The sequence below is a fragment of the Bombina bombina genome, chromosome 4 (assembly GCF_027579735.1).
Source record: "Bombina bombina isolate aBomBom1 chromosome 4, aBomBom1.pri, whole genome shotgun sequence".
In the NCBI taxonomy this organism is placed as follows: Eukaryota; Metazoa; Chordata; class Amphibia; order Anura; family Bombinatoridae; genus Bombina; species Bombina bombina.
In genome coordinates, this window is record NC_069502.1 from 40,364,938 (window position 1) to 40,391,180 (window position 26,243).

Sequence of the window (26,243 nt, forward strand, 5' to 3'; positions counted from 1 at the left end):
TTTAAGTTTTTAATTGCATTAAAGGAAATGCCATAGCCCAAATGGACATAGAAACAGAATATACATTTTTAATGCAATTTCAACCACTTTTTTAAACATAGTTGGTGATACACGTCATTAATACAGAACATGTTTGATATCTAAATTATTATTATAATGTATTTCCCATCATTTTACAAGATACAATTTGGTCAAACTGGTTTTATGTCAGAGAAGATGCTGACAACTAGAAATTAAATACATAATGTAGTCATTTCTGTATCTTGAATTATACCCCTAGATATCACCAGCCCAAGGAGTGTAATAAACAGAAACATTCCCTATTCCATCTTCTACCCTAAAGGTGGGTTTCCTACAGACCACCCATCTTCACTTTTAGTTATTTCCAAAACACGATGGATAATAAAATAAGGCTATCAATTAGGTATATGAACAAAGATATAGAAATGTCTATTATTTTGTCTCTTTCTGATTATCACCGACCAATAAGATGGGTAGAAATAAAATCAAATAAAGAAACATGCTGTAAAAACATATTTAGTATAATAAAACAGAAGTAAATATTTCCTTGCCAAATGTTACTGTAGTTGACTAACAAACATTCTACTTGTAGCAGCAAAGCACACGACCTGTCTTCCAAATTGCTGCCTGGCTAATTTCAAAAGGAGCCGCATCGGCTTCAAATGCAGAGAAAGCATAAATCGCCCTTGTTAAATGATCCCTAAGCAATTGCTGAACTGGAATGTCTATATGCTTTGCCAACACAATGTACAATTCCCTTAGACATTGCCGTATTGGCTGGAGAAAGGCCTGTTATGCTCCTTCTAATCTGAAAAAAGGAAAAATAATTCCCTTTGAATATTAAAATCAGAAACCAGTTAAGGTAAATAGTCAGACACTATCCTTAATGTCACCTTGTTCTAAGGTAAAGACAAGGTACAGTTCTTCTATTGAGAGTTTAGAAACGTTTTGCTGAAGCCATTTCTACTGATGGTTTAAGATTTGAGAAACCACAAAGAAACCTCAAAAAGAGATTTAGAAGGCGCTTCCAATAAGGCATCAAGTGCAACAGGCGGTGTTATTGAGGTGTTCATAGAATAGAATTTAGCCAAGGTTTGAAGAATATGAATGACAAGACACCCCTTCCGGATTTTACTCCTGAAATTACTGAAAATGCAGAGAATTGGAACTTCAAGGTAATAGAACAAAATCTTTGCAGATGGCCATAGTTCAACAAATCAGAAATGATGGCATAACCTGATTTCATATACAGAGTAATCATGCTGAATTATCCAAGTGGAGAAGATAATAGCTTCTCTTCCTGAAATCTGTCTTTACTTAAATATATAGGGTACATGTGAGTCTGAAATCTAGAAGCATCCAATGTGTTACTATAGAGGTGATTGGAAAGGTGTCTTCTGTGACAAACTGCCGTGTTTGCTAAGTTTCTGTAGGAAATTTGCTGCAACTGACATATTTGCCATCTGGCCCACTTGACGGCATAAATCGCTAAAACTAAATTGGCCAACATCTTCATCCTGGACCTGGCTCTCAGGAAACAGAGTTAACATACTGATGGGCAATTAACTTTGGTCTCCTTTGATGTGGCAGGAAGACTTATTTCCATGGTATTCAAACTGTTTCCAGGAAAACAGTAATTTGAATCTCCTAGATTAGGATACAATTTTAGGATTGAAGAAACTAAATCACCTCCCCTTTTATTGATAAGTCAGATCTTTCTAGTTGACCGCTAAGTAACTGTAACGGTACCAACCGGATACCAAGGGTTAACACCAGGGAACAATGTCCTGCATAGGGAATCAGCAGTTCACAACCCAGCCAGTTTTCAGGTTTTAAACAGAATAACACTTTATTTGAAGGCAGCATACAGATTTATACAGGTTTTTGACCCCCCCCCCCAGGTGGGGGTGGAAAGAATGTTGTACATTAGATAAAAGGGAGAAGCGCCCTTGACATGATACAATAGGATTATATTACTTAAACACTTCAACCACAGGACACTCTTGACTCTCCTTATCACTTAGGCGTTTCTCTCTGGGGGTGATCAAACAATAGAATGCTAAGCATTAATTAGATTGTAGCTGGAGCCAGCCACTTGTGGTTAGAAAATAAAGTTAACACTTTCAGTCCTGACCGAAGGGTCTGTCACAGACAACCTTTCTTACGTTATAGTCCAGAAGTGGCTAGGTTTGCCACAATGCTCCCCCAGAACCAAGCCGGCATACACAGTCTGATCCCAACGGATCGGCTTGGGGATGTCCGGGGCAACAACTTTCGGCTCAAGTAAGCTACGGGGTGTTCTCCGCCATCTGCTCCAACTTGGCTCAGTACTGCCCCCACCCCAAACATGGAAGCGTCTCTTCCCGGAGGGACTGGGCTTGGGTAGTCACAGGGTTAACATTAGCGGGATCCATGGGAGCATAGGCAGAAACAAGGGGGGCCAAGTCATTTCCAAGGAGAACATCAGCAGGTAAGTCCTTCTTGACCCCCACATTCACAAGTCTAGCGCCCACTCCCCAATCCAAATGTACCCTGGCAACAGGTAGGCGGAACACAGTGCCCCCTGCTACCCTCACAGCCACAGTGTCTCCAGTGTGCTGTTTCTCAGGCACCAAGTTCTCTTGAAGCAAGGTCATGGTAGCACCAGTATCCCGTAGACAACTGACCTCCTTCCCATTCACTTTAACCCGTTGCCGGTTATTCCGGTGGGCAGCTTGCACGGGGTCTGCTTCATGTAGGCTGCCCCAGCATTCTGGCGCCTCTACGTAGCGGGCCACAGGCTGAGGATTATGTGGGATTCCGCCAGCGGGTCTTCTCCAGGACTGTGCTTGATTCGCTGCATTTAGGGGACACTCTGGCCTTTTGTGCCCTAGTTGCTTACATCCAAAGCACCGAATAGGTTGTGAGTAGCCCCGCGAATTGAACCGGGCTCTCTGAGGGTAGTTCGTGGCCGGAGGCCGTGTGGTATAGCGGTGCGCCGGGGGTTGGTAACTGGCAGCTGCTGGGGTGACTGGGGGTCTGTACTCCACTCTAGCAGTGGGCAATCGGTATACTGCTCCCCCTGCCCCTCGTACTGCCACGGATCCGCCAGTGGGTGCTGTATCCGGCACCAAATGGGGAGCTATCAGGGTTAAAGTAGCTCCCGAATCCCGAAGTCCCTGGACCGACATCACCTCATGCAGAATTCCCAGGGGTTCCTCGGCTTGGGTGCTCAACACCTCATGAGCGGCTGGCTCCGTTTGGTAATGGTGAGCAGCCGCCCTTGGGGCCAGGTTCTGTCTGACCTGGTTCCAAGCTTGTCTGCTCCGATTTTGGGTGCACTCACGTGCCATATGTCCCCACTGCTTGCAGGTGTGGCATTGTATATTAGCCCGTCCGTTGTTAGGCTGTAGTCCATGGTGCCTCCTGGCATCAAAATGCTGGTCTGCTAATCTGGCTGCTTCGGTTAAGGTGAGGGGTTTTCGATCTCTCACCCATTCTTGGGCTTCTGGGGACAAGCCGTTAAAGAATTGCTCCAACAGCATCAGTTGTCGCAATTCTTCCATGGTGGTAGCTTGGCTGGCCTGTATCCACCCCTGAGATGCTTGATCCAGCTTGTGGGCCCACTCTGCATGGGAATCTCTTTCTGGCTTGCGCAGGCCTCTAAACTTGCGCCGGTATGCCTCTGAGGTAATGGCATATCTTTCCAAGATCGCTCTCTTCACTTTAGCGTAATCCTTGCTGTCCTCCCTGGGTACAGCGCGATACGCTTCCGCTGCCCTACCGGCTAGCTTGCCTGCTAGCACCGGCACCCATACGGACTGCTCCAAATCATGTAACTCGCACAGTCTCTCAAAATCCTGTAAATACCCATCAATCTCATCCTTCTCCTCACAAAACATTTTAAATGCATGGTATGGGATTTTGGGTCTTACTGGGTTGCTGAGTGCGTCCAAAATGGATTCTGCTCGGGAGGATGCATTCCGCGGACTGTGTGCCATCACGTACTCCTGCACATCTGCCATTACCACGGATAGCATATCCCGTGGTACAGGTTGGGGTAAAAATTCCAGCCTGGTCCTCATTTCCCTCTGGTATAGGGTCTCCTCCATGGCTGCTGGAGGCGTAGCGCTGCGAGCTCTGTCTCCCTCCATCAGCTCAGCAATTAATATAGCCTTGGGTTTGCTGCTGCCTATCTTTCCCCTGGCTTCTAGCAGTTCCTTTTACGTTTGTCTCTTTAGCTTAGAATAATCCATCTCCATTCACTTCGGTCCCTGGTACTCCTTCCATCTTAGTCAGTATTGTAGTAATCCCCCTCTTCCTGAGGTTACTGGCTTGTGTAGTTGCTCTTCTGGGCGATAAGGTTCATTCCGTCGCTTGCCACCAATTGTAACGGTACCAACCGGATACCAAGGGTTAACACCAGGGAACAATGTCCTGCATAGGGAATCAGCAGTTCACAACCCAGCCAGTTTTCAGGTTTTAAACAGAATAACACTTTATTTGAAGGCAGCATACAGATTTATACAGGTTTTTGACCCCCCCCCCCCCAGGTGGGGGTGGAAAGAATGTTGTACATTAGATAAAAGGGAGAAGCGCCCTTGACATGATACAATAGGATTATATTACTTAAACACTTCAACCACAGGACACTCTTGACTCTCCTTATCACTTAGGCGTTTCTCTCTGGGGGTGATCAAACAATAGAATGCTAAGCATTAATTAGATTGTAGCTGGAGCCAGCCACTTGTGGTTAGAAAATAAAGTTAACACTTTCAGTCCTGACCGAAGGGTCTGTCACAGACAACCTTTCTTACGTTATAGTCCAGAAGTGGCTAGGTTTGCCACAGTAACTGTCACCCACATAGAGAAGAAAATTAATACATCAAATAAAATTTTCATTTCTGCTCTTAAAATTATGAATGGAATGACCGAAACTTGTAATGGTGGTTCCCTACTGCAAACTAAAGATAATGCTTCTTGATCGCTGCCACTGGAAAATGGATATAGTCATCCTTGAGGTCTATGAAAACAAGAAATGTATTCAGAGTGATCAAATCCATAACATTCACTAGAAATTCTTGTATTTCTTCTTTAAAAAAAAAAATACTTGTTTAAGAACTTTAGGTCTAATACTGGCAGTCACGGCCCACCTGTGTTCTTTATAAAATATAAAATGGATAATAGAGCCTTTGCTAAACATGGACACTGAAACCTTCTGTCTTACCATGGGCTACAACAAAGCAGGAACCCACAGGCATAGGTTTCTACTTTTAATGTAACTTCTTGGAACGATACTTAAAAATCAACTGTCTGTAACCCTAATAAGGATAGATGAGTCCATACAAAGGGCATTTAGGCAATCATACCATCATTGTGAATGCTGGCCCAAGGAACACCTTCCACATCATTTGCTCTTGGATTCAGTTGTGACTTACACAAGTTGCTTCTGAAAATAAAATGCCAAGCTTCTGGATCTAGAAGTGTGTTGTAAAAAAGTTATTTTACTGCTATTTTGTTTTTAAATTAATTCTCTCCAAAAAAACATCAAGATATATTTAACTTTGAAATTGAGTCAGCAAACCTTTGTCCCAGCCCTAAGGCCCATCGCGATAGATTACTTCTCACTACAGGCCTTGCATTCAGCTTAAGTAATTCTATAGCTGCTTTCATAGCCTTTAGATAAATTCTTACTTTATTATTTGGAAAATATAGAGTACCAGGTATCAGATGTTTCTTTAGACATAAACCATTTGAATATAAAGAAGTAGCCATGAGAAAGCAGATGGTAATTACACAAAAGAGGCACCTCATCTCTACTTATGGTGCAGGAGATCGCCATGAGCTCAGTTTTACATTAACCTGTGTAATACCTGGTCTCTAGTAGCAAAAACCATAAGCCATGTAAATTAAATACCATTTTCATGACCTCCCGTACATGTCGTTATCAAAGAAGGTGCTCTCCCAACAGCACAGCCTGAAGAAAGGCAAAAGACCAAACAATCAATGCTACAAAAAGCATCTGCCCAAAGATTTTCAAAACCAAAGCCAACTGACAAGTAAGCCAGAGAGAATAGGGCCATAATGTCTGTCTATTTATCCCTATAAGTAGTGTATCTCTTAGCCAGGGAGAGCCAAGATAGTTATGCAAACAATTTTACAGAGACATAGAAAGCATTTCCATATGCTTAGTACATCACTGCTCTGTATATAAAAATAAATTCAAATTAATTAAACCTGTTGCTTTACTTTGCAAACTAAATTTGTAAAACCCCAATATCACTATATCCATTTACGTAGAAAAAGGGAACCTCAAGCGTGGAAGAGCTGACCAGGGCACAAGACAAGGTGGGAGGGAGGTAAGCCCAAAAGTCAAAGAGGGCATGAGACCACATTTTAGAAAGTGGGGAGTGCCTGTCATTGGTAGGTGATTGCTATAGAAGTTCTAAAATGAGACAGGTATACCTTTTAAACAGTCACCCACGTGGTTAGAAAATAATCACTATTGAACAGCAATCACTTAATAGGAAAAAAAAATCAGGAAAGCAGAGAAAGAAGAAATTTTCCTCTTCAAACAAGTGTGTGTTCTTGTTTGCCCCACTGCATAACTGTTAAGATGATAATAAATGCCCCAGGACATATTTTGAGGTCTATGACTCTTAAGAAACCCTTATAACTCCCAACCACAAGCCATCGAGTGTGGGAATATTCTCCTCCTGACACTGGGAGGAGGCAAAAGACACCCCAATACACCAGAGCTTTAAATCCCTCCCACTTCCCATGATCCTCAGTCATACATATAACCAAGTAGATGAGGGGAAAAAAGAAAATCAGGAAAGATAAAGCGGGACAAAGAAGTGCAAAACAAGTACTGCTGCCACATGAACAAAAATAAAGGGCAGGACTTGTGGACTCTAACCATCATGAAAGAAATTAACTTATCAGGTAAGCATAAATTTTGTTTTCTTTCATTAGATGGTGAGAGTCCACAAGCTATCACGTGTGGGAATCAATACCCAAGCTCTGGAGTACCCTAAGACCACTGTTACTATTGAGGCACTCCAGCCCGCAGAACTTTCCTGCCAAAGGCAGCCTCAGAAATAGCATACACAGCAAAGTGATAAAACTTAGAAAAAGTGTGCAAAGAAGACCAAGTAGCTGCCTTACAAATTTGATCAATAAAAGCCTCATCACAAAAAGCCTAAGAAGTAGCCACTGCTCAAGTGGAAAGAGCAGAAATGCGTTCAAATAAGCCTTGCAAATTAATGGTTAAGGCCAAGCTGCTAAAGTAACAGCCATAGCTTTCTGACACTTGCGAGGCCCAGAAAAATGAACAAAAAGAGAAGAAAGTCTGAAATCTTTTGTGCTTCTATGTAATATTTAAGAGCTATTACAACATCCAAGTTGTGAAAAAGACACTACTAAGAATTCTTAGAAACTGGACAAAAAGAATGAACCACAATTCACTTATTAATTGTATCTGTGGATACAACCTTAGGGAAAAAAAGTATAGTTAGTGCGAAAAATAGCTTTATCCTAATAAAAAAATCAGAAAAGGAGGTTTGCAAGACAAAGATGAAAGTTCAGAGACTCTTATAGCTGAAAAAAGTACTTTATAGTAGAAGAAAAAGTACCTTCCAAGATAAAAGCTGAAGGTCCAAACCATGCATTGGCTTAAAAGGAGGGGTTTCAAGAACCCTCAAAACCAGATTCGGATTCCAAGGAGCAGAAACTGGATGAACAACTGGCTTTATCCTAATCAGAGCCTGGACAAAGGCCTGCAAGTCAGGAATTTTACCAATCTTCTTATGAAACAAAAAAGAGCAGAAATCTGACCCTTCAAAGAACTGCCTGATAAACCTTTGTCTAAGCCTTCCTGTAGGAACTCAAGAACTCAAAGAATTCCAACGGTAACGTTTGCGAGAAAACCACGCAAAACATTTTTTTAGACCTTAGGATAAATACGTCTGGTAACGGGTTTCCAAGTCTGAATCAAGTTATCAAAAAACTTGTCAGAAAAACCTCTCTGAAACAGAATCAAGCGTTCAATTGCCTGCCCGTCAAATTCAGAGATTTGAGATCTTGATAAAAGGAAGGGCCATGAGAGAGAAGATCCTTCCTTAGAGGAAGCCTCTAAAGCGGGCAAGAGGACATCTACACCATATAAACAACCAAATCTTCAGAGGCCAAATCGGCGCTATCAAAATTGCAGAGTCTTGTTTCTGCTGAATTATGGCTATCACCCTGGATAGCAACACAAACTGAGAAAAATTTTAAATCAAGTTGAACGACCAAGGGACCACAAGGGTCTTGAGACCTGGCATAATACTGAGGCAGTTTGTGATTAAAATGAGAGGCCATGAGATCTATCTCCAGCAGATCCCAACACTTCACAATTTGGTTGAACACTTCCTGATTCAGAGACAATTCCTCTGAGACTGGCGGCTTAAAAAAATCGGCCTCCCAATTGTCCACACCTGTAAAATGGATTGCAGAAATCCTGCAATGATAGCATTCTGCCAAACCGATGATGCAGGAAAATTCACTCATACCTAAGGAACAGTGAGTTCCGCCCTGATGATTGACATAAGCATCTGCCATGACATTGTCTGACTGGAATCTAAGAGAAGATTTGTGTCTGAAGTCAAGCCAACACTGGAGAGACCTGAAGATTGCACAGAGTTCCAGAACATTTATTGGTAGCCTCACCTCCTGAGGAGACCAAACTCCCTGCGCTCTATGAGACTCCCAGACTGCACCCCAACCTAGCAGGCTAAAATTAAAGGACACATCCTCTGCCAGATTAGAAGTGCCCTGAGGCTCAGAGAAACTATCCTTATAAAAATATCCTCAGAGTTAGAAGCACCCCAATCACAAATGTGTAACTTAGAGTGGCCACTCCTAAGGGAAGTCCCTGAAGAGCTAAAGACAAAAGAATGACTTTAAAATCCTTTCAAGTGTCTGCGCTTATCAGCTGGAGATAAACAAGTTAAAACTTCACTAACAGCAGAGTTAATATAACCCTTAAAGGGACAGTCTAGTCAAAATTAAGCTTCATGACTCAGAGCATGTCATTTTAAACAAGTTTTGCAATTTACTTTTTTAATCAAATGTGCTTTGTACTACTCTTGGTATTCTTTGTTGAAAGCCAAACCTAGGTAGGCTCATATGCTAATTTCTAAGCTATTGAAGGCTACCTATTATCTGAATGCATTTTGACAGTTTTTCACAGCCAGGCTGCACTAGTTAATTTGTGCCATATAGATAAACATTGTGCTCACTCCTGTGGAGTTATTTATAAGAGAGCCTTGACTGACTAAAATGCATGTCTGTCAAAAGAACTGAAATAAGGGGGCAATAAAAATTCTGGATTAGACTGTCCCTTTTTAGTCTTGGAAAATTAGAAATTCTGGAGTAGACTGTCCCATTTTAGTCTTCTAATTTTCTTTAGTCTGTGAAGGTGTTCTTTTTGAATGTCGGTGCACACGGCACTCACAGCATATGTGCATATACCACCTAAAAAAAACAAAACAGTTTTGCCACTGCAAATTTCTTAAATTTAAATTGTAAATGCACACATGTCAAGCACATCTCAATTTTGACCTTTCTTTCTCTTTAATCTTAGAAGAAAATGAATGTTCTGAGTCAAATGTGACCTCCAGACCACAAGCCAGAGGTGTCGAGGTGAAGGCAGAGTTACCAACTGTAAGTAATATTTGAGGAGCTTTGGGGAGATTGGAGTAAGGGAAAAACAGAAGGAACTCAGTTTCAGCACTGTGTATAACTTGCATTCAATAGACGTACGCATAAACCTTACAGATGCAGCAGCATTTACCTGTGGTGGGAAACATGTCCGAACCGAGTGTTCTGTGTATCCAAATGAAGGTCCTTCAAACACAGTGGTGGGAAGCTTCAACACCTCTCTAAGGAACTGATCAAACTTTGCATAAACCATAAGCCCACTCAAGTCTGATACTTGTGAGAAAATATCTAGAAAAAAACAAACACACACTCATTTAAACAATAGTTTAAATCAGCAAAATGTTTTCTGTCTGCACAAACACAGTGTTAAAAAAATAACTTACAAAACCCAAACCTTGTTTACTTGAAAACAACTTAAAAAACACGGTGCTAACACACAGGTTTTGTTAGTAAAATATTAATCCCATAGCTAATTACTATTTAGCAGCAAAGCCTGTAGAAATGCGTCCATACACTTCCAAGGGACAAAAATCATACTCTGGTAATTGCACCAGGATTTTGGTTGTTGGACTATAATTAAAGCAGACTACATCTTTTTAAAATGCATGAACATTCTGTAAGGCAGATGCATTAAAGGGACACTCAAGTCAAAATTAAACTTTTATTATTCAGAGAGAGCAGCAATTTTAAACAACTTTCTAATTTGCTTCCATTAACAAAATGTGCACAGTTTTTTATATTTACACTTTTTGAGTCACCAGCTCCTACTGAGCATGTGCAAGAATTCACAGGATAAACGTGTATGCATTTGTGATTGGCTGATGGCTGTCACATGGTATGTTTATACATTTGTGATTGGCTGATGGCTGTCACATGGTATGTTTATACATTTGTGATTGGCTGATGGCCGTCACATGGTACGTGTATGCATTTGTGATTGGCTGATGGCTGTCACATGGTATGTTTATACATTTGTGATTGGCTGATGGCTGTCACATGGTATGTTTATACATTTGTGATTGGCTGATGGCTGTCACATGGTACAAGGGGAGTGGAAAGACATAACTTTTAAAATTGTCAGAAAAAAATCTACTACTACTCCTCATTTGAAGTTTAGACTAAGTGCTATTGCATTGTCTTGTTATCTTGCATTTGTTGATTATGCAACTCTACTGTGTTTACTGGTCCTTTAAAGGAATCACAGTTCCAAAGTATTTAAAAATCAGAACCTTAAAACGAGAAAAAAAGGTATCTAGATCAGTTCTATCTGAAGCCAAATTAACTTAACAATTAAGCTACAAGAGATCATGTTTGCCCTAAACTCCCTTCTATATAAACCGTCTTTTTGGAAAGGTTTCTTTATATTTTGTAATAAATTGTCTGTAGCTGAGCTTGAGCGTAGTTAAATTGATAAGAAACCAAAAATGTTTCTTTCATGATTGAGATAGAGAATGTTAATCAAATTACTAATTTACTTCTATTATCTTCAGTTTTTCTTTGCTTTCTTGCTATCTTTTGTTGAAAAGCAGTGATGTATGCTTAGGAGCCGGCCCATTTCTGGAGCAGGATATGGCAGCAGTTTTACAAGAATGTTATGCATTTGCAATGGCAGCACTCTGTCCTGCTGTGTAGTGCTCCAGCTGCCTACCTAGGTATCTCTTTAAAGGGACAGTCAAGTCAAAAATAAACTTTCATGATTCAGATAGGGCATGCCATTTTAAACAACTTTCCAATTTACTTTATCATCAATTTTGCTTTGTTCTTTTGGTATTCTTAGGTGAAAGCTAAACCTAGGTAGGCTTGTATGCTAATTTCTTTGCCTTTGAAGGCCGCCTCTTATCCGAAAGCATTTTGACAGGTTTTCACAACTAGAGGGCATTAGTTAATGTGTGCTATGTAGATAACATTGTGCTCACGCCCGTGAAATTACCTAGGAGTCAGCACTGATTGGCTAAAATGCAAGTCTGTCAAAAGAACTGAAATAAGGGGGCAGTCTGCAGAGGCTTAGATACAAGGTAATCACAGAGGTAAAACGTGTATTTATATAACAGTGTTGGTTATGCAAAACTGAGGAATGGGTAATAAAGGGATTATCTATCTTTTTAAACATTAACAGTTATGGTGCAGAATGTCCCTTTAACAAAGAATACTGTGGGAACAAAGCAAATTTTACAATAAAAGTAAATTGAAAACTTTTTGAATGCTCTGTCTGAATCACAAAAGAAAATTGTTGGGTTTCATATCCCTTTAAACGAGTGCAATTCAAATCCAGTGTTCTCCACAAAAGAATCTGCAAGCTAGGTGGTATTATGAAGTAGTCAGGTGGGTGCTGTAACATTTTGCAATACTCTATCCAAAGCAGAGTTTAACTGCATAATTTAATTTAAGTTGATTTAAAAATTTGTGCATCAAACATTGAAAATATATCATTTAGGCTACATATTGGCAAATTTTAGTGACATATATATTTTGTGTGATGTAAACATAACCAAAGATGTCAACAAATCATTACCAATAGCAAAGCTTTTAAAAATACAAACCTACGTGCATTTTACAGTGTGATAAGAGGAACCAGTCATTGGTACCTTTTAGATCAGTAAGTGAAGTTTCAATAATGATGGACTGGTATCTTCGGGTAGATGAAGAAATGTAATTATTAAGATTTGCTTATTTATGTAAAAGTCAAAGATTGTAAATGGAGTATTAGGAAACTGATAGAAATGAATGGCTATATTTTCAGGAATTTGTACATAGGAATTATCATTGTGAGCCACAGTTTTTTTATTTATTTTTTAATTAGTTGCCTTCTATAATGACTCTTTTCCTGGTGAAGGAATATAGTATAAATATAGCAAAACGGGTTGAGTCAGTCATAACGTCTGCTATCTTAGTTTGCAGTTTGATATATAATACAATATAACATAATATTAAAAGGTTCCAGAAGGAGACACGATAAAAAATGTGCATCACAACGTTTTCATTTCAGTTATATATGTAACTCTGATGCATATGCTAATTAGGCTTTGATATGGCTAAATAAACTGCATTGTTGTTATCTACATGAGTTTCCTGGCATGGGAATTATACTCTCTGTTAATAAAATGTCAGTAAGGGTGAAGCTCTAGACGAGCAAGACTTTATCTGGGAGACAAAAATTGGGTTGTTTCTTGAGTCTTTGTTTTTTTATATTTCCACTTACAACATCACTCAGTAGAGGTGTCCTCTATCATCTTTGCTGTTTGTTAGGTATAGAGCTCCAATGGAGACCAGTATATGTGCAGATCTGAACATACCAGATATTAGTGTCATTGATACCGTGTATTTGTCTCATGGCCGCTCTACAATACTAAAAAACTTTCTGCGCTACACAACCATGGCCGGTTATTGATAGCTCTAAGTATGTTTACAACTCATACAATCTTATGATTTTAATTACTCTGGAACAAATTATCTGTTTTAACTTGAAAACTGTTTTGACTAATAATCCATCTGATGTCTTCATTACCATCCCCAGTCCTCTTATTCTTCCCACTTGCGATACATCAGACTATAGAAACTATAGATTATAAAGTAATTATTTAAACAATTGTTTCTGTCAAATACCTGCCATATTTAGGGATATTTAGCAATTAATTTATATTCCAAATGTGGTACTTATTTCTATATAGTTAACATATCTCATCTTTATTGGTTATGAAGATTATATGCTATTAAAACATTTTTATATATCCAGATTATCTTAATGTAAAAAATACAATAGTGTTATATATGATCTTTAACAAAAACGATGGCATATTTAGGAAAGTAAAGGACCGTGCATAAACTGAAATACCACTAAACATGGAGATTATAAAAAGCGGTTTTATCAGTTAATTTACTGTAATCTTAAATCCTTCTGATTTTAACGCAATCAGCTTTAGGTTTTGAATAGTAGCAGCTATTCTATCGTCTAGCGATCCATTCTAAGACCCCTGTCACTTTGGAGTGGGAGCCGATAAGTGGAGCTTATTATCAGAAGTGGTTTCAGGCTTAGAGACCTGATTACCAAATGGTGCTAGGGATATAAGTCATTGTTTTAGCCCATTGAGAACACATTGGTAGTGACAAAGTTTATTTAACAGAGACTATAACAAATAATTTTAATAGGAAGTCCTACAGCACCTCAGGGGGATAAAACAGGGCTAGGAAGGCAGCCCAAGACTAGAAAAAGAGGTCATTTAAATCCCACAGGGGAGAACTTCACAAGGTACTGTATCTCAATAGATAGATAGATAGATAGATAGATATAGATAGAGATTGATAGATAATCCTGCACTAATAAAAGGCTCCTCTGCATTAGGATTGTACACATTCTGCACCCACCTATGTATAGAAAGGCTGCTATGTGTCACCTGCTGCACCAATGGTAGCTCCGCACCTGACATGACCTCTTCTTTTGCAGGATCTCCAGGGAAGGGGGTGACAATCTAACTGGACATATCAGTTGCTTTTGCATGTGATGTGTGTTCTAACAAGAGTGGCTCACAAGATGAGGTTAATTTATAAGTGGTACTTAAAGTGAAAGTAACGTTTCCTCTGTTGCTCACCGTTATAACATATTATGTTTTAAATCAATAGGACTTTCATTCATCAAATTTTTATTACTTGTTTGCAAATCAAGTTTTACCTGAAATAAAATCTGAATTTTATCGTCGATAAATGCAACCCGTTTTTTTGGCTGCATATTACTTCCTGGTCATGTTCTTATTTGGGCCAACTGAAACACTGGCCGTTAGGCGGCTGTGAAGTGACATCATCGGCCTATTGTGGCATCTGCGCATGCAGTAAATCGACGATCTTTACTTTTTTCTTCAATGCGCGCGCCCTTTTCGCGCATGCGCAGACCATTCGGGACGGACTGAGCAGAAACATAATCTGCTTCGAGTCCCTATTTGATACATTGAAGCGCTATGATATTTTTGAGGACGGATCGCGGAGGTCTGAAACAATGCTGCTTGTCTCTTTCTCAAATCGCATAGTAATGAATGAATACAATATTGTTATTCATTCATTACTATGTTGCGAACTAAATACACGCATGCGCTTTGGAGACCTGTTGAAGTGAAAATCGCAATATAAATGGTCCATGTGAACGTGCTTCTCTGATACGTATAGAGCGGGTGGGACCGCTCTATACGTAAACACTGTAAACAATAGGAAGTAGAAGATGGGAGGAGTCAGCTGGAGAACGGTATAACGAGAATGTATTTATCAATACATTTATAAGAAAAAAAAAATAGCGATTTGCTTATTATACAGTTAGGCAATGCAGTACTTTGTTCAAATGGGACCAAATTTACTTTCACTTTAATTATCTGACTGGGCAGAAAGACAAACAATCATCAGTACTAATCAAGACACAATCATTAATGCAATTCTTGCATTATTAATGTGTTTAGAACACTAATGATATCACCTGTAAACTAAAGAAGGTAGAAGATTTTCTATTTCCACGTGTGTCCCATTAAAGACAAATCCATATACAACGGTGATACGTGGTACCTCCCCTCCTTGCGGGCTGAGGGATATGTAATCTACAAGTGGCGCATGTCCTCAGGACTATCCCCTGTTTGATGAACCTGCGCTTTCTGCAACTGTTCTGCGATAGTATTTTTAGGATTATAGAGGAGATTGTTGATGTTTATCCAAGTTAATTATTTTTAAAACCTAGTGTATAAAAAAGACTCAGAACCATGAAATAAATACTATTAAAAAGCTGTTGGGACAAATTGGTTTGTCTACTCTAAACCGTGTGCCAAAAAAGGAGTTCTCTATGGCCTATGGTTTAAATTATCAGCACACTACACAACAATATGGACATGCAAGTCTTAAAGGGACAGTAAAGTCATAATTAGAAACTCATGATTTAGACAGAGCATACAATTTTAAACAACTTTCCAATTTACTATTATTACTATCATTTATTTAGCTTCCTTCATTTTTTTATCCTGAACATTTTATCTAGGTAAGCTCAGGAGTAGCAAATAACCTAGGTTCTAGCTGCTGATTGGTGGCTGCATATATATAACAATTGTCATTGGCTCACCCATGTGTTTAGTTGGAAACCAGTAATGCATTGCTGCTCCTTTAACAAATGATACCAAGAGAATGAAGCAAATTTGATTATAGAAGTAAACTGAAAGTTGTTTTTCTCTCACTACTGAGGTCTAGGAGTTGTATCCTTCTGCTGGCTGATAGGTGCATCAGTTATGGTTTTACAGATGCCCTTTATGCTTCATTACCAGGTATAAACTGTGCAACATCCTTATTTCTATTCTTCTTTAGGGTCATTTGTTACAACTTCACTCATCACCCATATCTAGGTCTTTCCCCTGATCTATAAAACTTCACTCATCACCCATATCTAGGTCTTTCCCCTGATCTATAAAACTTCACTCATCACCCATATCTAGGTCTTTCCCCTGATCTATAAAACTTCACTCATCACCCATATCTAGGTCTCTCCCCTGATCTATAAAACTTCACTCATCACCCATATCTAGGTCTCTCCCCTGATCTATAAAACTTCACTCATCACCCATATCTAGGTCTTTCCCCTGATCTATAAAACTTCACTCATCACCCATATCTAGGTCTCTCCCCTGATCTATAAAACTTCACTCATCACCCATATCTAGGTCTTTCCCCTGATCTATAAAACTTCACTCATCACCCATATCTAGGTCTTTCCCCTGATCTATAAAACTTCACTCATCACCCATATCTAGGTCTTTCCCCTGATCTATAAAACTTCACTCATCACCCATATCTAGGTCTCTCCCCTGATCTATAAAACTTCACTCATCACCCATATCTAGGTCTTTCCCCTGATCTATAAAACTTCACTCATCACCCATATCTAGGTCTCTCCCCTGATCTATAAAACTTCACTCATCACCCATATCTAGGTCTTTCCCCTGATCTATAAAACTTCACTCATCACCCATATCTAGGTCTTTCCCCTGATCTATAAAACTTCACTCATCACCCATATCTAGGTCTCTCCCCTGATCTATAAAACTTCCCTCATCACCCATATCTAGGTCTCTCCCCTGATCTATAAAACTTCACTCATCACCCATATCTAGGTCTCTCCCCTGATCTATAAAACTTCACTCATCACCCATATCTAGGTCTTTCCCCTGATCTATAAAACTTCACTCATCACCCATATCTAGGTCTTTCCCCTGATCTATAAAACTTCACTCATCACCCATATCTAGGTCTTTGCCCTGATGTATAAAACTTCACTCATCACCCATATCTAGGTCTTTCCCCTGATCTATAAAACTTCACTCATCACCCATATCTAGGTCTTTCCCCTGATCTATAAAACTTCACTCATCACCCATATCTAGGTCTTTCCCCTGATGTATAAAACTTCACTCATCACCCATATCTAGGTCTTTCCCCTGATGTATAAAAAGCCAACTGCTCTTCATTTTCTTCTTTAATTTAGATTCAGATATGAAACAATATATCTGGCAATTCTGAAAATATAAACTTATAATAATAACTGTGGAATTATATTGTTTCACTCATTTATTCTCATGAATTCCTTTTCTTTTTTCCCCAAACAAAAGGTTTCCCACATGTAGGAAGACTGCATTTTAAAAGGCTGTGGTCTGCATTTAAAACTCATAAATAAATATGCTGTTTAGTTGTTTCTACTAACATCAGACGCTGCATATGACATGAAACAATATCTCAGATACCGCCTTGATCACCAAGAGAGCTGCACTACATAATAATCTACAGCCATCTTTGGCAGTCAAGGTACAGATTTTAAAGAACCAGTGTTAATTTTGCCAGTGAATGAAAGTTATACCACTAACATACGCTCCGAGTGTTAAGTTGTTAAAGACGCAGTGATTAACACTAAAGGTTTTATGTGGCTGAGTGTGGTTAGTAAATTCAAAATCTGTCTCATACCACAAACCAACGTGACCATAGTTTCTCCACCAGAGGGCACTAGATGTTTGTAAATGTTCAGGAGTCTATTGAAAGTAAGATAAAATAGCAATTAAGCGAGAGACTCATTTTGATTTGAATGTCTTCCCTCTAAATGACATTAATAAACACATTAGCACATTGGAAACGTTTTAAAAATAAAATCCAGTATGGAAATAGTCAACTCAACCTCTTATAGTAGTAATATACAAGATCTGTTAAACTAGTATACAATGCTGAAATAAAAGTGAATAGGTGTCAAATTTACTATTATAACTAGGGTTGCACCGATACCTTTTTTTTATGACCGAGTACAAGTACCGATACTTGTTTTCAAATACTCGCCGATACCAATTACCGATACTTTTATTTTTAATGTCATGTGACAGTATACCAAGCACAATACAGACTAATTATTTAAGATTCCTTCTTAATAATTATAAAGGACTGTAATTCAAAACACATTATGAAATAATAAAACTGTTTTATTTGTCACAAAGTCCACTGAACACGTTTATAAATAAAAAATATTACAATAAAATATTAAATTTAAAGGGGTGATGCAATTGGGTTGTAGGGCTGTTATATAACATAAATCTGACATTTGTATGGAGGTTCGGCTCTAAGTTGAACAGTCTTTCACTTTCCACACTACTGCATGGGGCAGAAAGATATTTTTGGACCATTTTAGCCAGAGCTGGAAATCAGTTTATTAACTGCCCAGTACTTCAGGGGTTTGTCTGAACGAGGTACAGTGATCTCTACTACAATAATACAAATAACAGCAATTTTTATTGTCAGAACAGTAGTAAACAATTTTTAGTTTAGTCTCCACTCCAGTTTAAAATGAAATGGGAACATGCAGTTTGAAAAAACGCCACAAGATAGCATATGGGTAGGAAGTGGAGGTATCGGTTTAAGTATCGGTGCAAATATTTGGTATCGGAATCGGTGCAACCCAAATTATAACCATTTATTATAATTAACTGCAGCTTAGTACACTTTACAAGGATAATGCAGTGCAACATTTTTTGTTAAACACACAGTTAAAATACTGTTTAGGAGCAGCAGGGAAATACTGGTCCTAAACAGACACATACAGCGGCAGTTACACAGCCGTATCAACATTATCCACAGAACAGGTTAGTCAAATACGTGACAGTCGTGTAATACAGCATTGTCCAAATATTTGAAATGATGAAAATGTATGGTACTGTAATATTATTAACCTCCCGAGTGCCGCAATAAAACTGTCTATACAAGTTTACTCTGATCGGATATGAGGAGACAATAGCAATAATACAGAAGACGTTACTTACATCTCAGCTTGTCTAATATCTTCCCGCCGCACAAGGTTGCTAAGATGGCTTTCACTGAGAACACCGTCAGCTTCCCATGACCTTCACTGGGACAGAACGAGAAGACAGACACGGTGAGACAGTTCGCTTTCTGTTAAGTAGAGTAGATGTATAAATGTAAAACTAAACTGATTATCAGTTACAATTCACAAGCCCTGCTCTAGTAAAATTGTTTTTTTTCTTGCCATTGGAAAACACCGTCTATAAATGCTGTATATTTATGTGTGTGAATCTCTGCATGCACTGACACTGTATATAAAGATTCAATATATATCGATTCACATAATAGAATATTATAGCTACCCAGTAGGACAGATGTAATTTAAGTCTGAATAAAGTTTCTCTATAAATTTAAATGTTTACAATTTCAAAATTTGGATAACTTTGAAACAAAACATTTAAATTTGCTTAAATTTATGTCTGTTTTGTAGCTATTACTAGTGACTGCAAAACTGTCAAATTTAAATTGGTCAAGCTGATTTTAAGTAATTTAAATTGATGGTAAATCCGAGCGTTTAAAAACCACTAGGATTTACCATCACTAAAAATAAACAAGACTTTCAGTGATCAGTTTGTAAAAAAGGCTTCTAAACTTATGCTTTCTGTGCCACGGCCTCCTCGCTAAACTCAGCGGCTCTGGCCACCCACAGTACAGTGCTCTTTTCTCAATGAGGCAACGTCTCCACCTCTAAACCAATAGCCATGCAAGTCATATGACAATGTTAGCTAGCACAAGCCACTTTCAAGTGCTTTCTTATTACAACAATGAAACAAACTGTTTTATATCCTTTAATGACTGGTAGTTGGGAGTAATTAACTTATTATTTTTAGGTTATTTCATAGAAATTAGCTTGTGTTTAGTAGCAGTCTAAAGTGCAGGTTGTGTGCAGTTATGTTGCCACCTGACATGCTCAGTAGAGTGCTTCTTCTCCAGTACATTATCAATCTAGCTGCAGTGCAGTTGTCTGCCAGCAGGGGGAGCCCATTCCTGTTTTCCTCTCCAGACTACTAAAGGCTTAATTCAAATTTAAAATCCTGGAGAGAGAGATCATAGTGCAGACATCACAGGGGCAGAACTCACATAAAGTGTCATAATACCCCTATGCTAAACGTTCACTTGAAAGAATATATCACCTGGACACAAGGCATGTGCATTCAAAACATTTGTGAGCATCCGAATACGCAAAGGAGGTGGCTGCTCACGGCGTGCAGTTCTTTTCTGAGCCGGATTTCTGCTTAAGAAAGTGAAAGACACTAAGATCTGGATTTGCACACATCTTAGTGTATTGCACTTTCACAAGAAGAAATCTAGCACCAAAAAGATTTGGATACCGCAAAAGGCCACCTATTTCTGCATTCATATGCTCATGAATGCTCCAAATATACATCCCTACTGGACACCACTACGTAGAACAGGAAAAGAGTTTAGCTCAAAATTACTTCAGCTCACAAAAGTGACTCTGTGAGCTGCTCTTTTCACTGTCATCTGCAAGGTGAAAATAAAAAAACAATCAGCATTATCAGTGTTAAAACTTTACTATGATTTTATTCACAAGATTTCACAGCAAACTTCCTTAAAATGAGGAGGGAAATAAAGTGACTGTGTCTGCACATGGCCAATGCACACATCCTTTTAAGTGATGGGGCTAGCATCCTGATTGGATACATAAAAACCCTTAACAGTGGGATGTGGCTACTGAGGAAAATAGAAGGTAAAATGCCTTCCTTTTTAACAGAGATGTTCAGGTGATATTTTCTATTCAGCTTTTTACAGATATGCTGCATCACTTTCAAGTGATGCAACATTTGTGTATCATGTTCCTTTAATTTTTTATTTTTTTTGTTAAATGCAGATCTGGAATGAGATGAGAACCTCCGTTAGTAATACTAATAAAGGAATAAAGCTGCATGGGATACAGAATCTCACAGGGAAGATGGAGATTTATAGGGGAGCACCTGACAAAGATATACATTTTCAGTTTGCAGCAAATACAAATTAAACAGAAATGTTTTCATTACAATTTAAATTGCAGTTGTCTCTAGTTTTGAAACATTACTTATCTTTCAGTTAAACAAGTGTATTGTGAACTTTCAGCAATATAATGGGAGTTGTGAGAGAGCTTAAGATAAACTCCCCTGTCCCTCCGACTTTATGAAAAAAATTAAAATTTATATCTGATAAATGTATTCATTTCTGGGCATGGAGAGTCCACAAAACATTCCAATTAATAGTAGGACATTCACTTCTGGCCAGCAGGTGGAAGAAAAGAGCACCCCAGCAGAGCTGCTAGGTGTCACTTCCCTTACCCATAATCCCTAGTCATTCGGCCAAAGGGAAATGGAAAAAGAAGATAACACAGATACCTGCGGTTTTATAGAAAAAACTTCCGCTTGATGCAAAAAAAGGGAAGGCTTGTGGAATCTCCATGCCCGGAAATTAATAAATTTATCAGGTAAACATAAATTTTGTTTTCTTTCCTATGGCATGGAGAGTCCACGAAACATTCCAATTACTAGTGGGAACCAATATCCAAGCTAGAGAACACGGAATGAAAGGGAGGGAGAATAAGCCAGACGGACCTAAACAGAAGGCACCAAAACTTGAAGAACTTTTCTCCCAAAAGAAGCCACAGCCGAGGCAAAAGTATCACATTTTGAAAATTTGGAAAAGGTATGAATGGAGGACCAAGTGGCCGCCTTGCACATTTGCTCCACCGAAGCTTTATTTTTGAAAGTCCAAGAAGATGAAACAGCTCTAGTGGAATGAGCCGTTATTCTTTCAGGAGGCTGTTGTCCAGCTGTCTCATAAGCTAAACGAATACCACTTATCAACTAGAGAGAAAGCTAAGCTAAGCTTACCAGAGAAAAAGACGAACAGAGCAGAAGTCTGCCGAAAATCTTTAGTTGCTTGAAGGTAAAATTTAAGAGCACGCACAACATCCAAGTTATGCAAAAGACGTTCCTTCTGGGAAGAAGGATTGGGACAAAAAGAGGGAACAACAATTTCCTAATTAATATTGTGATCCGACTCTACCTTAGGGAGAAACCCCAGCTTAGTACGGAGGACCGCCTTATCAGCATGAAAAATAAGATAAAGGGAATCACACTGAAGAATCGAAAGTTTGGAAACTCTGCGAGCAGAAGAAATAGCAATAGGAAGCAAAACCTTTCAAGATAGAAGTTTAATATCAACAGAATGCATCGGCTCAAACAGAGCCTGCTGCAAAACTCTAAGAACAAGGTTAAGGCTAAAAGGAGGAGCAACAGATATAAACACAGGGCTGATTCTGACCAAGGCCTGAACAAAAGACTGAACATCTGGCAGAACTGCCAAATTTGAGGAACCCTTACTCTGTTCCAAGAAAAACCCTTCAAAGGTATTTACACCATACCCTATGGTAAATCCTGCGAGTAACCGGCTTACGAGCCTAAAGCATAGTATCTATGACTTTCTCAGAAAAGCCACATCTAGCCAAAACTAGACATTCAATCTCCAAGCAGTCAACTTCAGAGAAACCAGAACCCTGAAGTAGAAGGTCCTTCCTCAAAAGGCTGAAGGGATGACATTGTCACCAGATCCGTGAACCAGATCCTGTGAGGCCATGCAGGAGCTATTAGAATCACATAAGCTCTCTCCTGCTTGATACAAGCAATTACTCGTGGAAGAAGAACGGAGGAGACAGGTATGCTAGACTGAAGTTCCAAGGAACCGCCAGAGCATCTACCAGAACAGCTTGAGGATCTCTTAACCTTGAACCGTACTTTGGAAGTTTGCCGTTTTGAGAAGACGCCATCAGATCCAACTCCGGAACGCCCCACCTGAGGGTTATATTTGAGAATACCTCTGAATGGAGAGCTCACTCCCCGGGATGAAAGGTCTGTCTGCTCAGAAAATCCACCTCCCAGTTGTCCACCCCTGGAATGTGAATGGCAAAGAGATGGCAATCGTGATACTCTGCCTACTGGAGAATGCGAGTCACCTCCTTCATTGCCAAGGAACTCAGAGTTCCTCCCTGGTTATTGATGTAAGCCACCGAGGTGATGTTGTCCGACTGGAATCTGATAAACCGGAGCAAAGCTAGTTGAGGCCAAGCTATCAAAGGATGGAAGATTGCTCTCAATTCCAAGATGTTTATTGGAAGAGATGACTCCTCCGGAGTCCACAAACCCTGTACTTTTAAGGAACCCCAAATTGCACCCCAGCTCAACAAGCTGGTGTCTGTGGTCACAATCACCCAGGAAGGCCTCAGGAAGCATGTGCCCTAAGACAGATGATCCTGAGAAATCCACCACGAGAGAGAGACTCTTGTTGGGGAATCCAGATTTATCCTCTGCGAGAGATCTGAGTGGTCCCCACTCCATTGACTGAGCATGCATAGTTGCAGAGGTCTCAGATGGAACCGAGCAAAAGTAATGTCCATGGAGACAACCATCAGACCAATCACCTTCATGCATTGAGCCACAGATGGCAAAAAGCAGAATGGAGAAAGACAAAAAGCATGAAGTTTTTATTTTCTGACGTCCGTCAGAAAAATCTTCATGTTCCTAAGAAACACACTCTTGTATTTGTAACAAGGGAACTCTTTTATAGATTCACTTTCCACCCGTGGGAACGTAGAATAGACAACAACAGCTCTGTATGAGATTTTACTAGCTGAAAAGATAGCACTTGAACTAAAATGTCATTCAGACAAGGCACCACAGAAATGCCCTGAGACCTGACCACTGCCAGAAGAGCACCCAGAACATTTGTGAAAATTCTGAGAGCTGTAGCAAGGCCAAAAGGAAAAGCAACAAACTGCAAATGTTTGTCCAGAAAGGCAAACCTCAGATACTGGTAATGATCCCTATGAATGGCAAAATGAAGATAAGCGTCCTTCAGATCTTTGGTCGACATGAACTGACCAACCTGCACCAAAGGAAGAATGGAACGGATGGTCTCCATCTTGAAGGACGGGACCCTGAGGAATTGGTTTAGAAACTTTAGGTCCAGTATGGGACGGAAAGTGCCCTCCTTTTTGGGAACTAAAAAAATATTTGAATAGAATCCCAGACCCTGTTCCTCTAGAGGAACTGGAACAATCACTCCCAGGGAAGATAGGTCCTTTACACACAGTTTAAGAAGGCCTCTCTCTTTATCTGGTTCACAGATAACCATGACAGGTTGAATCTGCCTCTGGGAGGACAAGATTTGAATCCTATTCTGTAATTGTGGGATACAATGGCCCAAAGATCTGCGACATCGTGTATCCAAGCCTGCCGAAAAAAAAGAGAGCCTGCCCCCCACTTGATCCAATACAGGATAATTTAAAATCAGCGGAAGGCTTCTTGGCTTGCTTTCATTTATTCCAAGGCTGACTGGACCTCCAAGAAGACTTGGATAGTTCTGACTTGGAAGAAGAGGAGGAAGAGGAGGAACGAAAATTAGAATTCTGGCAAACCTCAGACCTATTATTTTTATCCCGAGGTAGGAAAGAACCCTTTCCACCTGTGATTTCAGAACTTATTTCAGCCAGACCTGGACCAAACAAAGTTTTACCCTTGTAAGGCAAAGATAAAAGCTTGAACTTGGATGAGACATCTGCAGACCAACAATTTAACCACAGAGCCCTGCGAGCTAAAACAGTGAAACCAGAAATCTTAGCTCCCAACCTAAGAACTTGTCTATTGGCATCACAAATAAAAGTATTTGCTAGCTTGAGAGCTTTGATCCTGTCTTGGATCTCCTCTAAAAAAAATTCTCCTAAAATAATATTAGATAAATCATCACAACAATAAGAAGCTGCCCCTGCAACTGTAACAATACTAGCAACAGGCTGCCACTGTAATCCCTGATGAATGTACATTTTCTTAAAAAAAGCCTCAAGCTTCTTATCCATGGGATCCTTGAAATAACAACTATCCTTAATAGGAATAGTAGTTCTCTTGGCAAGAGTAGAGATAGCTCCCTCTACCTTGGGTACTGTGCGCCACGAGTCATGAATAGAGTCAGCAACAGGAAACATAATTTTAAAAACAGAGGACAGGGAAAAAAGAAATCCCTGGTTTATCCCATTCCTGGGTAATGATACCTGCCATACGGTCTGGAACTGGAAACACTTTCATGGATAAGGGTTCATCATATACCCTATTAAGTTTACTAGACCTCTTTGGATTCTCCGCGACAGAAGAATCGGAATCTTCCAAAGTAGCAACAAGCTCCTTTAAAAGAACTCATAGGTGTTCTAACTTAAAACTGAAATTAATCACCTCTGAATCTGTAGAATTGGTCACTACAGTATCCGGATCTGATAATTCTCCCTCAGAAGCCACTGAGGTATTATCTCCATCAGATAACTGAGACAAACTGACTAACGCAGCCTTAGCGGAGTCAGAACCCTTATTAACAGCAACATGTTTAGATTTTACCAGCAACCTTTGGAAAAGCTGACAAGGCTGCTGAAACAGCAGAAGTAATCTGCACAACAAAATCCCCAGGTAAATAAATACCGCCAGGAGGTTGATGAGAGGAACTGCAGGGCACTGCATGTGAAGCTTGGGACGTTTGGGGGAAAGGCATAGGCATAGCTAGGACAGCACTATCCTGAAAGATGGAAGTCTCAGAGAGAGCTATTTTATCTTTATATAATAAAGTCTTATTTAAACAAGAGGAACAAAATTGCACAGGAGGAAAAACTTTTGCCTCCAAGCAAAACAAACATTTCTCAAGAGACCCATCTTTATCATTAGAGTCCATAACAGCATTAGTGTCCATAGCTAACAGGCAATTGAAGCCACCAGAAGGATACAATAAAAAAAATATAGTTCAAATATCGATAAAGAACGATATGAAACCACCAAAACACCTCAGCACTACTGAGGACTTACTACCTTAGGACGGATCCCACTAGCATTCGTCAAATTCAGGACTGTATTAGCAGATACAAGCAGGAGCAATACTGAACGCCTCCACAAATCAGCAAATGTCTGCTGGTCTCTGAGGTCTCAGGCTGCTACTCGCCTCTGCTATTTGTTTCACTTTGTTTCTTTATTTAAATAAAGACTGCACCAGCACCATTTAATGAGATATAACATGTATTAGTGTCCTTCCTGCCGAGTACGTGTTTGTTATGTATTAGTGTCCTTCCTGCCGAGTACGTGTTTATTATGTATTTAAAATTTAGATGGAAGAAAAGAAAAATACAAAATACTTTT

The 26,243-nt window shown here is 39.5% G+C and overlaps 1 protein-coding gene across 1 annotated transcript in view; it reads right to left on the reverse strand.

Annotated features, from left to right (window-relative positions):
* Nucleotides 1-26,243, reverse strand: part of DTNB (dystrobrevin beta) — a 983,126-nt gene that overhangs the window by 662,102 nt on the left and 294,781 nt on the right. The window contains exons 6-7 of the mRNA XM_053709466.1: nt 19,011-19,096; nt 9,836-9,990 (exon numbers count right to left, since the gene is read on the reverse strand). Coding sequence (XP_053565441.1) covers nt 9,836-9,990; nt 19,011-19,096 — 241 coding nt within the window. The remainder of the gene's footprint in view (nt 1-9,835; nt 9,991-19,010; nt 19,097-26,243) is intronic.